The following is a 14,339-nucleotide window of genomic DNA, read 5'->3' as shown; positions in this document are numbered from 1 at the left end:
ATTGTGGGGAGAATGTTAATAACGATAGACAAGTGGTGTTTAGATTACCTTAGTATTCATCTAGTGGTAGAACGGGTTCTGTTAATAGCAGTAATAGGTATTTAAATCTTCGTGACTATTATCGGAAAGTTTCTAGTACTGGGAGTTCAACTTTGTTCGAATAAGTAAGAATTTTATTCTGAATCATAATGTTAGAGGCGATTCTAGATCTTTAACAAATATTATGGGTTATTTGTTCGAGTGTCATGCAAGTAGTAATGTTGGAAATGTTTCTGACAGACAGTGTATGGAAATGCCTGGGAAGAGACAGGATTCCTTAGTTAGAAAATATTCGTTTACAAAGTCAGCTGAATTACATGAATCTCGCCTGAAAGATATCAAAGGTGTTAATGGTAAGAATAGTTTCTTCATTTTCGAATTATTACTTATCATTGACAAAACATTAAACGCTACTAGCTTTCCGACTTTGATGGTGTTCTCATTACTTCTGTCTAAGTGCGAAGATGAATTTCTCAGGGAAATACAGTTAGACTTAAATAGAAATTTATCTTGGGAAGCAGTTAGAAATGCGTTTTCTTCTAGATTTATTACTAGTACAGCGAAACGTTCATTAATCAGAGCGTATATTTTAAAAATCGATTAAATGAATTTTATCATCAGCTTGGGGAAGATATGATTTGTTCTGCACATATTTTGGAACTTCAGTGTAGTGAAAATCACTTTGTTCGTCTTATATTAGATGGCCTTATCCATCTGTTACATTCAAACTGTGGCAATGGTATGTTCCAACATCACTGTCTGAACTGGGATTTGTTGCAGAACAAAACAACAATGTTCAACGTTGCCGAATAGATTATAACAGAAAGGTTGGTGTCAAGGCTAATTCACCTTTTTATCTGATTAGTAGTGATGCTTCTAAAGACGTAGAAAGAAGTTTGCCGTTAAAAAAAAATTGAGAGTAACTTTGTTAAGGAACTCAGTTCTAAATAGTATGCCAATTTCGGGCGTCGGCCGGATAATTCTGATCTTCGACACTTAATCTGTTCCAACGTTAAATGCTAGAGATGCTGCGAAAGTGAACGGGTTTGAAACTTATATTTGTGTGGACTCTGGATCAACTTATAATTTAGTTACGAAGGAGCTGTTAAACAAATTTGGGGCCACGCTTTATCAAGTAGGAATACCTGTGGAAACTATTAGTGCCACCTTAAGCTCCAGCTAATTCACGTGTAGTGAAGTCACTTTAACACTTCATTTTCCTGGATGGTTGTGTTTCGTTCAAAGTTGTTTTCCTGTGAATGTTTACTTGGGATGCCGTTTCTGAGATCGACCATATCTTTATTAGATTTTGTCAATAGTAAATTGTGTTTGCGGGAAAACAGGATGCTTGTTAATCTGAATTTTTGTGTACAATAAAACTGATAGTATGGAATTGGGATTGAAACCTGGATCGGGATTTAAATCTGTTTGTTTTGGCGGACATATTTCCTATAAAGATAAAAGAAGACGGGTGTTTAAGAAACAACAATCAGAAGGTTTAACGAATTTGTTCTTCGAAAGTTCAACCTTCATGAGTAATGAAATCATCCAATGTGAAATTGAATTACGTGATATTAAAGGACAGATACTGGATTTAATTTCCTTGTGATCTTCAACTGAAGAAGCTTCACATCCTATCCGAGGGGTTCTTCAGGACAGAACAGACTTGAAGGTACTCGAGGGTGTCTTCTCGTACTAGCGACAATTTATTTTGCTTGTCAGCGGTTGAGAAGTTGAATTCGAATGAAGCCTTCGATGAGTTACACAATATGGTGGTAAATTCAGCTTTTGCAGCAGCACCTGATGGGTCATTTGGGTTTCACCATCGAGGAAGAACAATGGGGTCATCTTGGAAGTTGTCTGACAGTTGGCTTGGAAGATGGAGTTAATAAAGTGGAACAATCTAAGAAGTTAAAGGCTGTCAGTGGATCATTGGAATCTTGTGCGAAGGTTCAGAAACGGAAAATAAGAAAGACGAAAAGAAATACAGGAGAGGTAAAAGTTGAGTCACCATCATCCAATTACGAAATCGATACAGGAAGCAAATGGTAGTGAGCAACCAGCAGAAGGTGTCAATCAGAATTGGTATTCTTTTGATATGTCCAGACCAAGAAAAATGGCTCTTCTGATGTGAAGACAGGCATTCTGACTGTTTGGAAGATAGTGGATCTCAAGTATCCGAGATGGATCAGTCTGAAGGGTTTTACGAGTTGATTGGAAAGAAGGACCAGTTAAATTAGTTCTTTAAGTGACTGAAGAATTAAGTGGTAACAATAAAAACTGGGAATATTGCTGACTCAGAATTAACCGATCAGTATACCGATGTTGGGGTTTAGATTTTCGATGATCGTTTGATAACTGAATTCGATGATGTAATCTCTAGTAAGATTGGATATTTAAACATTTTGAGGCAAGGTGGTATATTAAAGAGCATAAAACATTTAAAAAACCACTTCCTGGTACCATGAGGAAAGGAGACTTTTTATGATCATGTACAAGAATTAGTTGATAGTGGCATCTTAGTAGAAGTAGACCATACAAATTTTGCTAGTAGTTTTATTTTGGTTCTGAATAAAGATAACACTTATCGAACAGTAGGTAACCTTTGCAAGGCAAATGAGTTTATAGTTAATGATGTTTATCCAGCACCAAATATTGAAGAATGTCTTACTAGTTTAGATGATAAGACCGTGTATCAGGTTACATTGGATGAAGGCGTATAACCAGTTGAATTTACATGAAGATTCAAGATAGATAACAAAAATTGTTACTCCTAGAGGTAGCTTTCACTATACAAGGGTTGCGATTGATATAAAAACTGGTAGCAATCTTTCGGGACGTGATATGGAAAAATCCTTGGGGATCTATAGGACCTGGGTGTTACATCGTACATCTGCGAACTCTTTATCGCTACAGCCACAATACAAAAACATAAAGGTTCTCCGTAAAGTAATGTCGAGGATGAGGAAAAGTGTTGTAACTATTTCCCCTGAGAAAAGTAAATTGTTTTATAAACGTATTGAGTATTTAGGATTTGTAGCTGATGGGAACAGTATTGAAATCGATCCTGTAAGGATAGCTGCTGTTACAAATATCGCCCTCCTAATAGGCGAGGAGCGTTAAACATCTACGGAATCTTTGGTTACTTTGGCTACGGATGTTTTTCAGCGAAGGATAGTATTCTTATTGGGACAACTAACAGCATTCAAAGTGTTGAAAATATTAGAAGTTTAAAACTGAACAAAGGTGTCCTTATGAAGAAAAGTAGAGCATTAAATTGTCCCTATAAGGTAGTTATTACTAAGGATCTGCAACAACTTGCCATTGAATATTTTCACTATTTGTGCTTGGCAGGTGGGCATACATGGAATTATCAGACACTTAATAGAATATGCGGTATTGCAGATGGGATACTTTAGTTACGAATGTAAATTAATATGTAAAGACCTGTGATTTATGCGGAAAGGTGAGAGAAGACAATAAGAGAAAAATGAGATATTTAGTCTATAAACTATGCTGTCGTGTCTGTGAAAATTTCATGATTGATACTATTGACCCTCTCCCTAATTCGGCTGGCTTTAGAATCATTTTATGAGGAATAGTTATTGTGTCTACATATGTGTGTTTAAAAAAACTAAGAATTTTGTAAAGTCAATCGATCTGCAAGAAATTGACGGATGTATTTTGTTGTGTAGAGTTTTCGGAGACTCTACCTCCTGAGAATACATATGGCTTACTTTTTCTGCGGTTTCAGCCATTTTTGTTCGGGCTTGGTATCAAGCTATTAAGGTCAATCCATATCATAAGGATGCGAAAATTGCTGAAAGGTTTACTAAAACTTTAAAATGCTCCCTAAGATCTTATTTTTCGGTGTAACAAGAAGACTGGTCTAAATCAATTTCAGAGTTACAATTTAAGTCAATATTTGTGAGCATTCCGGGCTTAAATCCATACCAGCGGAGTTAGTCCTAGGACGTCCGTTATCAACACTCCTTGAGTTACGCTGATGTTAATAATTGTAAGAACTCTGAAGTTTTGAGAACATTTCTAAGGAATATAGAACAAGCCTGGGCTCAGATGAAGAGAACTATGTTGGCTACGCGCAGGCCAGTTGATGTTGTGTTTGGAGATACGGTCCTTGTAAGGCCACATCTAAAGTCATCTCTTAAAGAAAAAATACGTGATCAATGGTTGGGACAATTGGGTTTCGAAAATTTCTCACTCCCAATCTGCTTTAGTATCTGTTGAGAACAACGGTCAGGATTCCTTAAGACGTTCACATGTCTCCGAAAATAAGAAATATTATCCTAAGAGAGGTACTAGTCAAAGTAAGAGTTTCCATCTGAGCTATTGTTCTTTAATCGAGTCTATATGAATGTTTGTCTATTGTATTTGGACATATAAAAAATTTGATTATTGTTAAACGTTTTCGAAAATGGATATTGATATTTGGAAGTGTGAAAGTAGAGTTAATTAAATTTTTAAAATTAGTAAACTGAGGAATTAAAATTTATATCAGAAATATTTATTAACAATAAACAGTGTTTCTTTAGAAACTTTTGATATTAAAATATGAAATTCGTTCCTAATTTAAAAATTGCATAAAGTTTATAAGGACGTTAATGCTTAATGATTGTGGTCATGATCACCTTTACACTGATTTATTTAAATGATTAATTGTTAAATATATTTATTAATGTTTTGTTTGTTTTGTTTTTAAAACTGCTTTTCAGTTTGTGTGAGAACTACTCGGAGGTTATAACGCAGAGGAAGGTATTGATCCAAAAAATTATACTTCGTACATTTTCTTCTTTCCACTGGGACACGTTGCACCAGCGTTGGAGCTGCTACAGAAATTCCGTGAAATTATGCCGTCATGTGACAATAAAAAGAATGTGAAAAAAAGTAAATGTTTGGGAATATTTGTGTGTTTAACAGTGTGTGTGCCTTTAGCTGGCAACAGTGTTCAAGTTGCTTAACGCTTTTCCATTGTTTGGTGTGTGTGTGTGGGAATGTGGAGGCAGCAAGAGCATACAGTTTGGTGGACCATATATCATGGTAGAACATCGTACAATATATCACAAACAGTAAGCCATCGAATTACAATCATTTACAACTAAAGACCTTGTGAACATGTTTATTCTCCTGTATTATTTTTCTGTGCAAATTGTAGTTGTAATCATTAAATACAGTGAATTTATATTTGGTTGCATTCATGTGGTGTACGAATCAAGCCTTACAGTCCACTAGTATGAATATTGTTTTTAACATTGTTATTGTACTTTAGTGAAGTTACAAATATATACATTCATATTGTACATTGGTCCTATCCGGGCCACATGAGTGCAAAGATTTGTGAGAATTGTTCTGTGCTGTTATGAAGAGAAATGTGTTTGTGTCGGCCTGTATGTGGTGCTATCACGTACGTTGGACAATCAGCACGTTTTCTGCGTAGGCGGACAGCTGTTGTACCAGGACCACGCTTCTGGAGTATATTTCATAGGTAAAAGAAAACAAAAAACAACATCATCAGGTCAGTAGTTTTTTATTCTTCATATTTCTGCGTAGCATTTAATCATGGCTGAATCACACCAGCGTCTTTTAAGGCAAAGATCTGCATACAGAGGCCAGTTAACAAGAATAAACACTTTTGTTCAGGCCTTTGATCCAAATGAAGGCAATATAGAAGAAATACGTGCACGCTTAAAACATCTAAATAACGTCTGGTCAAAGTTGCAGGAGGTGCAAGATACTATTGAAATTGATCAAATCGAACCCGAAGCGGAAGCAGTAAACGCTCGTGCAGAAATTGAAAATGTGTATTTTTCTTTAGAGGCTCAAATGCAAGCACTTGTTTTAAAGCATCGAAATAAAGAATCAGCTGTTAATAATAGCACTAGCAGTAGCACACAAGTTAAATTGCCGGTCATACAGTTGCCTGCATTTGACGGGAACTGTAAACATTGGTTATCATATAAGGACACTTTTACATCTCTTATTCACGAGAATAAAGACATTTCCACAGTACAGAAGTTTCAGTACCTCCGAACTTCTCTTAAGGGCGAAGCGTTAAACCTAATTGAAAATTTACCAATTACCGAAACAAATTATTCAGTAGCATGGCAATTACTCGTTGACAGGTATTCAAATAAAAAGCTAATTGCTTCTTCTTACATTCACGAAATACTACAAATCAAGCCAGTGTATAAAGAAAATGTAAGTGAACTTCGCGCTTTTATAAATACAGCTACTAGCAATATAAATGCGCTACAAGCACTTGAGCCAAACGTAAACCTCACAGACGTAATTTTGACCCAACACTTTGTATCAAAATTAGACGCAACTACTAGAAAGTCATGGGAGCTTCAAAATACGAATTCTAATTTTCCTGCTTTATCAGAATTTTTTTCGTTTCTCGAGAAACGTTGTCAGGTGCTTGAGAACATGAGAACTAGTATTGATGGTGTGAAGCAGGGTAGTAGCGTACAAGACAAGCAAGTAAAAGGTATTCAGTCATCAAAGACTTATTTATCAACATTTTCAAATGCATGCGAATTTTGTAATAGCCAGCATCCCTTATATTCTTGTTCGTCTTTTGTGAATGCGGCACACAGCCAAAAGTTAGAGTGCATTCGTAAAAATAAATTATGCATGAATTGTTTGAAAAGTAATCATTTTTTGAAGAATTGTAAATCGAGAGGTTGTAAAAAGTGTTCCAAAAAGCACAATACATTATTGCATGTAGACGTAACAAAGGACAAATCAGTGCGGTTTCCAAGTGTAAGCAGTGCTACGGTGCAAGAGCGTAGTAACAACTCAGATTCCAGTGAAAATTTAGGGCAAGTGTCATATTGTGCATTAAAGGCTAGGCCCAACGCAAGAGTGTTGTTATCTACTGCAATAGTAAAAGTAAGGGATAATAAGGGAAATTTGGTTCCTTGTCGCGCGCTTCTAGACAGTGCTAGTCAGACCAATTTCGTAACAGAGAATTTGGTGCAACAATTGAACATCAAACGGTATAGACAGTATACTCCAATTCAAGGTATAAATCAAGCGATATCTAATACAAAGTACTCTGTAGATATTAGTGTCCATTCATGTGTTAACACATTTTCATTGAATATAAGTTGTTCAGTTCTCCCTCACATTACAAGTAAACTACCGGAAGAAAGAATTAATTATGACGATTGGAACATTCCCAAGGACACTGTTCTAGCAGATCCTACTTTTAATACGCCTGGAGACATAGATATTCTTTTAGGTGCGGAAGTATTCTACATAATTATGAAGTCAGGACACAAAACACGGCCAGGTGATTTTCCAGTGCTTCAGGAGACAGAATTGGGATGGATCGTGGCAGGACGCATTCCTCAAGAACGTAACCCCCATATTCCATTAACAACATGTTTTGTGAAGACAAACATAGATCTACAGCAACAACTTCAAAAATTTTGGGAACTAGAGGAAATTACTGTTACACCTAGATCAAGCGAAGAGCTTGCATGTGAGCGACATTTCGTTCAGAATACAACAAGAGATCATACAGGGCGTTTCATTGTACGATTGCCTTTGCTTGAAGACCGTACAGTTTTAGGCGATTCTTATCAGCAGGCATTGGTTAGATTAAAGCAATTGGAAAGAAGATTCGATCAACATCCGGACTTTGAAGCTAAATATACGGAATTCATGCAAGAATATGAAGATCTTGGTCACATGGTAAGGATAGATGAGAGTAAAAAGGAGGACGTCAGCGTTGCATACTATTTGCCACATCATGCAGTTTTTAAGCCTACAAGCTCTACAACGAAACTCCGTGTGGTGTTTGATGCTTCAGCAAAATCTGACAGCGGAAAAGGCCTCAACGACATTCTCTTAGTTGGTCCTACAATACAGCAAGATTTGTTTTCTATCATTTTGCGCTTTAGAACTCATTCGATAGTATTCACTGCAGATATCGCTAAGATGTATCGCATGGTCAATGTTCATCCAGAAGACACGCCATTACAACGTATATTATGGAGAAGATCTAGAAATGAACCGATTCAAGTTTTTGAGTTGAAAACACTGACGTATGGTACGGTATGTGCTTCATTTGTGGCCACAAGATGCCTACAGCAATTAGCAGACGAAGAAGAGCATAATTACCCTGTAGCAGCAGAAATATTACGTCGAGATTTCTATATTGATGATGTTTGTAGTGGCATGAGCGACATACAGCAAGCTTTAGAGGTCCAGAAGCAATTGATAGAGTTACTGGGAAAGGGAGGTTTTATACTTAGGAAATGGAGTTCGAATGACCCAAGGTTATTGGAATCCATCTCGCCAGAGCTTCGAGAAGTGCAGCGTCCAATCCAGTTCCATGAGGGCCAAGGCGTCAAGGCATTAGGATTGTCATGGCATCCAGACAAGGATATATTTCTCGTTGAAAGCAAGACGTCAACAATGAAGGTTCAAGAGTGCATTACTAAACGCCAGGTTGCTTCAATCATTGCCTCTATATTCGATCCATTAGGAATAATTTCACCAGTTGTCATTTCATACAAAATATTTTTGCAAGAATTGTGGCGGCAAAAGGTTCAATGGGACGACAGTATACCAATGGAATTAGCAAAGAAATGGATTAAATTATACAAGCAACTTCCATTAATCAATCAGATAAAATTCGACAGATATGTACTTGTTGAAGGAAACATAGAGGAGATTCAGATCCATGGTTTTTCAGATGCTTCTCAAAGAGCATATGGAGCTTGCATTTATATGCGATCGATCAATCAACAAGGAAAAATATCAGTTAATTTATTATGTGCTAAATCACGTGTGGCCCCAGTCAAGAAAATCACTCTCCCACGTCTGGAGTTATGCGCAGCAGTTGTTTTGGCAAAGTTAGTTCACAAGATTTTACCAATTTTAAAATTGAACATAAGTAGCGTCCATTTATGGACCGACTCCCAAATCGTGTTGGCATGGCTAGCTTCTCCGTGTAATAAATGGAAACCTTTCGTGGCCAACAGAGTAGCTCAAATTCAAGACTTAACTGACGTTAGCTGTTGGAAACATGTAACTTCTTTAGACAACCCTGGAGACTTGATTTCAAGAGGAATAGATGCAATTTCCATAAAGGACAATTCATTATGGTGGCACGGTCCACAATGGCTTTCTAGTTTAGAATCTAATTGGTCAGTCACAAGTAAGGATTCACTGCAACCAGATCAAGTTCCAGAGAGTAAGGGAACCATAACATTGACAGTCACTTTAGACAATTGGTGCAATAAAACCATAACAAGATTCTCAAAATTGTCAAGGTTAGTTAGGACAATAGCATATTGTAGACGTTTTGTTCATAACATCAGACACAAGCAAAATAAACTAACAGAAGGTCTTTCAGTACAAGAACTCCACACAGCGCTCCATGTTTGCATCAAATGGACACAAGAAATTGGATTTCACAGCGAATTACAGCATCTTCGTGATGGAAACATTGTTCTGTCAAGAAGTAAATTGAACAATTTACATCCATTTTTAGATAGTGAAGGCATGATCCGAGTTGGAGGAAGATTGGAGAATAGTCAACTTCCGTTTGACGCCAAACATCAAATAGTTCTGCCTTCAAATCAACACTTAACAAAACTTATAGTTGAAGCAGAACACTTAAGATTACTTCATGCTGGACCCCAATTATTAATATCATCACTACGCCAGAAATATTGGATCATCAGGTGCAAACAGGTAGTAAAACAAGTGATCCATCATTGCTTCACGTGTTTCAAGTTAAAAGCCAGTGGTTCAAAACAACTTATGGGACAGTTGCCACCAGCTCGTGTGCAGCAAGCCAGACCATTCCTAAACGTAGGCGTGGACTACGCTGGAGCGTTTTACATAAAATCAGGAGCAGTTAGAAATAGATCTGTACGTAAGGCATATGTTGCGTTATTTGTTTGTTTATCCACCAAGGCAATACATCTGGAATTGGTAACAGATCTTAGTGCGCAGTCATTCATAGCAGCTTTACGCAGATTCATAGCCAGACGAGGAAGATGTCTCAATATATACAGCGACAATGGCACAAATTTCGTTGGAGCCAACAACGAATTGAAAGAATTGTATCAGCTGTTTTCATCAGATCCTTTTAGTTCTCAAGTTCATGATTCTACATCGACCCAAGGAATTCAGTGGCACTTCATACCACCAAATTCGCCGCATTTTGGAGGACTATGGGAAGCCGGTATAAAATCAATGAAATACCATCTAGTTCGTATTACAAAAGGTGCAGTGTTAACATATGAAGAGTTTGCAACATTACTCACACAGATTGAGGCCTGTCTCAACTCTCGACCACTTACAGTGCTATCAAGTGAGCCTAACGACATCAGTGTTCTCACCCCTGGACATTTTTTAATTGGAGAAGCACTTACAGCTTTACCAGAGCCTAACCTCACCGATCTACCACACAACCGCTTATCTCGTTGGCAGAAGATGCAACAACTAAAACAACACATTTGGAAGAGATGGTCCCGAGATTATTTACATGGTCTTCAACAACGCTCTAAGACAACTTCACCGCAACACAATCTCAAGGTCGGAGATGTAGTTTTGCTGATTGAAGACAACGTTCCTGCATTGCAGTGGAAATTGGGCATCATTGAAGAAGTGTTCCCAGGAAAGGATTTCTTAGTTCGTGTAGTAACAGTTCGTACTACAACTGGAACATATAAACGTTCCATCAAGAAACTAGTTGCATTACCATGTAACAAGGATTAGAATTGAGATTTGTGTAATAAGAAAAAATAAGTACAGTTGTAATATTGCTTCAAGTTTTGTGTTCGTTTCGTTTTTTATATGTATCATTTAGTTTTATTTGGTCAGACCTTAGCTGACCAACAGGGGGGAGTATGTTTGGGAATATTTGTGTGTTTAACAGTGTGTGTGCCTTTAGCTGGCAACAGTGTTCAAGTTGCTTAACGCTTTTCCATTGTTTGGTGTGTGTGTGTGGGAATGTGGAGGCAGCAAGAGCATACAGTTTGGTGGACCATATATCATGGTAGAACATCGTACAATATATCACAAACAGTAAGCCATCGAATTACAATCATTTACAACTAAAGACCTTGTGAACATGTTTATTCTCCTGTATTATTTTTCTGTGCAAATTGTAGTTGTAATCATTAAATACAGTGAATTTATATTTGGTTGCATTCATGTGGTGTACGAATCAAGCCTTACAGTCCACTAGTATGAATATTGTTTTTAACATTGTTATTGTACTTTAGTGAAGTTACAAATATATACATTCATATTGTACAGTAAATGAATAGAATATTTATATAATAAGAAGCAAAAATTATTTAAAATTTTAATGTGTTATGTATTAAAATTGATGAATTGTTATTTGTAATAAGTATATTAGATTCAGTAAACTCATTGTGATGTATATCGTTACGGAAATGGGATTAAACTTTATAAAACATTTCGAATTGGTAATATGAAATAATGAGCCTGTCATTGGTTGACAACACTGCCTGCACCTGGTGGCATGCAGCTCCTTGGTTGAACTGCCAGTTCCACGGAGGAAGCCACCGGGATCGGAGAATGGCCAGCAGGAAGGACAAGTAATCGAGTTCGTATATCTTGTTTCGTAACCGCTTGTTAAATATTACTTTTTAATAAAAGATAAAAATAAGTCGCGAATTGGCTCATATAAATAATTTGTAACTCCTCTTCGTTTCGTTTGTTATATATTTGAATTCGGTTTATTAATCGTGAGGTATTTTGAAGTTTAATTCGACCTTTTGTTGGGACCACAATTGGGCCTGAGTCTTTGTTAAGATTTGGACCGACAGTTGGGTCTGGAAAAGGAAAGAAAATTGTATTTTCTTGTAGTGCGTTTCTATTCTTCTCATTGTCAGCGTCAAAAACAGAATTCATTGCATCTTTTGATTCTTATTAACGATATTTGATTAACATTGTGTCAACTTGGAAAATTTTTGACTTCCTTCACGATTCAGTTTGACCACGTGCATTTACAACTTAAAGTTTGTTTTAAGTACGTGTATTGTTTAAATGTTGTTGCTTGTAAATTTATAATAAAGATTATTTGGTTTAATTGGTTTCTTTCATTGCGATTAATTTGCGTTCTTTTCAGATCGCACATGTTTTGTTATGTAGTTAACCACAGGATCACTTCTGGTTAGATTCAATTAGAAATTAGTGTAAAAATAGCAGAAGTGATTTAGAATAAGAACTTTAACGGTTTTGAAGGATATTTTACTGTTAAAAAATGTAAGCGAGACAGGAAAGTTACGTATTAAACTCGTTTGCTAGTTATAAAAATTAAAGAATTTTCAGGTTTCTGCACCTTCATACTCTCTGTGGTTCAGGGTACCGAGTTTAGAAATTTTGAATTCTAATTATTGAACATAATCTGCAAAATTCTTTTTTTTTTTTAATTTTTGGCTTGTGCACTCGGCGGAAAAAGTATTGAGCTGGCCGGATTGCATACCCTCCAGTGAGGGTTTCATTCAACTGCCGATTTTCAGTCAACAAATAGTCAACTGGAGTTTGTCATGTCATTTGATGCAAATATATATTTATGTATTGTAGTATTTTTGGTACGTTTAAAGTATCTTCGGAAATTTGATTAAAGTTGGATTAGTAAGTCAAATATTACTGATTTTACTTTAAGTATTAAAATCTGTATATATTTTTTGTTTAATTAACTGGATCCTATTAGTATATTGTTGAACCTTTGGGATTTGAAATTTTTCTACAGAATTGAATATTTCAGAGTTCAATTAACATTTGAATGGTTGTATTAATGTATTAATGGGAACTGAGCGTAAATGTTATTCTGGATGGACCGCATTCCGTGACTGTCTCTTTTATGCAGTCCACTATAACCAGTGACTGCTTTGGCCTTTGAGTTTTTTCTTTCGGAGAAATACCCTACAAAGTGGGGTCTGAATCGCTGTTAGTGCAGGGAATTGTTACCACGTCGCCATGAGGTACATTGTGTGGTTTTTAGATACACCTTTATGTAATCAAATCTCACATACAGGGGATTTTATATTTTTGTGGGTTTAATTTTGTGTTAAGCTGGCGTTTTATCGCCTCCTTGCCTCTGGTGATATAGTTTTTAAAACCGATATAGGGCCACTGCGGCTTGTGGCTGAGGGGCCGCCAATTTTAGGCAAGATGTCGCTAGTTGCTCACTGACGCTTTCCTCGAGTATTCCGTGAAGCTCATATGGAATATTCGACTTCGTAGAAAGGGTTTGCTTTAATAGAATCTCTTATGCGCCACACTAGTAATAAATTAGAATTAATCCCTGTTAATCTTACCCATAGTGGATTAGATGGGTTGACAATAAATTATGGAGGGAAAAGCTTGTTTTATTATTTACGGTTTTACAAAACTGAAATGTACCTTTACCTCGGAACTAGCTTTTCATTGTAAAAAAATCAATATTAAAGTTTAGCATATAGGTAAACGTTGTGTGTTCCTTGTCTATATAAATTTTATATGAATGTCCATTTCTCTTCTTCTACCTCCAAATCTGTTCACTGTCATTCAAAAGTTTAGTTTTTTGCTGTCACTGCTTAATCATTTTGACGTAAGTTTCCAATTTAGGATTTCGGTTTGCACATTGGGTGACATCAGGTGTCATATTTTACTTAACAGGTTGACTACCATGAGCTTCATATATGGCGCTCTACTTACTTTTCTCTGGGGCAATGAGCACCATATATGATGCCCATGCTTGATATCACAAATTACTAACTTATACATGTTTTTGAGCATCATATGTGATGCTGATTGTCACAAATTACTGTGAGACAATGAGAATCAGACAATGTACTCGGCTGCCATTGGTTCATTTTCGGGAGAAACAAAATATCGTGACAAAAATGTGATATAACTATCCATAATCGAGCGAAAGGTAAGATGAAATTCATGGCTTCCTGGGACCAGTACCCTCAAATCACCTTGGCAGTCAACCTCTTATGGTAAGTAAAATGTGAGTGGTCACTGTAATCATCTAGGTAAGGAATAGTGGAATGACCAATGTGAAATATAAAATAATTGTATAACTTTTCTTAGAACATATGAATTGAACCGGTGGGCTCAATGTGACTGACCGAATCTGACCTCTATATTTTGCTTTATTTATATTTTGTTTATGGAACTCAAATACAATAACGTTATACAATTATATATATTGCGCTTTTCTGTTTTGCTTTCGTAAATTATATATCGAGTCAGTGTCTCATATCACTAATGGTAGTAATGATGGTATGAGGCGGTCA

At 36.4% G+C, this 14,339-nt stretch overlaps 1 protein-coding gene across 1 annotated transcript; it reads left to right on the top strand.

Moving 5' to 3' along the window:
• The first annotated feature begins 223 nt into the window (after positions 1-223).
• Positions 224-10,797, top strand: LOC145682154 (uncharacterized). Its single transcript, XM_081753742.1, has 3 exons — positions 224-392; positions 6,785-7,417; positions 7,502-10,797. The coding sequence occupies exons 1-3, from the start codon at positions 224-226 to the stop codon at positions 10,795-10,797; spliced, it is 4,098 nt and encodes a 1,365-aa protein (XP_081609868.1).
• The last annotated feature ends 3,542 nt before the right edge of the window (positions 10,798-14,339 follow it).

The sequence above is a fragment of the Thermobia domestica genome, chromosome 3, assembly GCF_964235325.1.
Source record: "Thermobia domestica chromosome 3, izTheDome1.hap1.1, whole genome shotgun sequence".
Taxonomy (NCBI): Eukaryota; Metazoa; Arthropoda; class Insecta; order Zygentoma; family Lepismatidae; genus Thermobia; species Thermobia domestica.
The sequence above is the reverse complement of the archived record's forward strand: the minus strand, read 5'-3'. Positions and strand labels throughout refer to the sequence as shown.

What these genes read in the sequence shown, in the direction of transcription:
- LOC145682154 (XM_081753742.1), top strand. Translation starts at nt 224, where the DNA reads ATGGGTTATTTGTTCGAGTGTCATGCAAGTAGTAATGTTGGAAATGTT. An exon ending in AGATATCAAAGGTGTTAATG is followed by an intron (nt 393 to 6,784) that starts GTAAGAATAGTT and finishes TATTGCATGTAG; the next exon opens with ACGTAACAAAGGACAAATCA. An exon ending in AGGACGCATTCCTCAAGAAC is followed by an intron (nt 7,418 to 7,501) that starts GTAACCCCCATA and finishes TTTGGGAACTAG; the next exon opens with AGGAAATTACTGTTACACCT.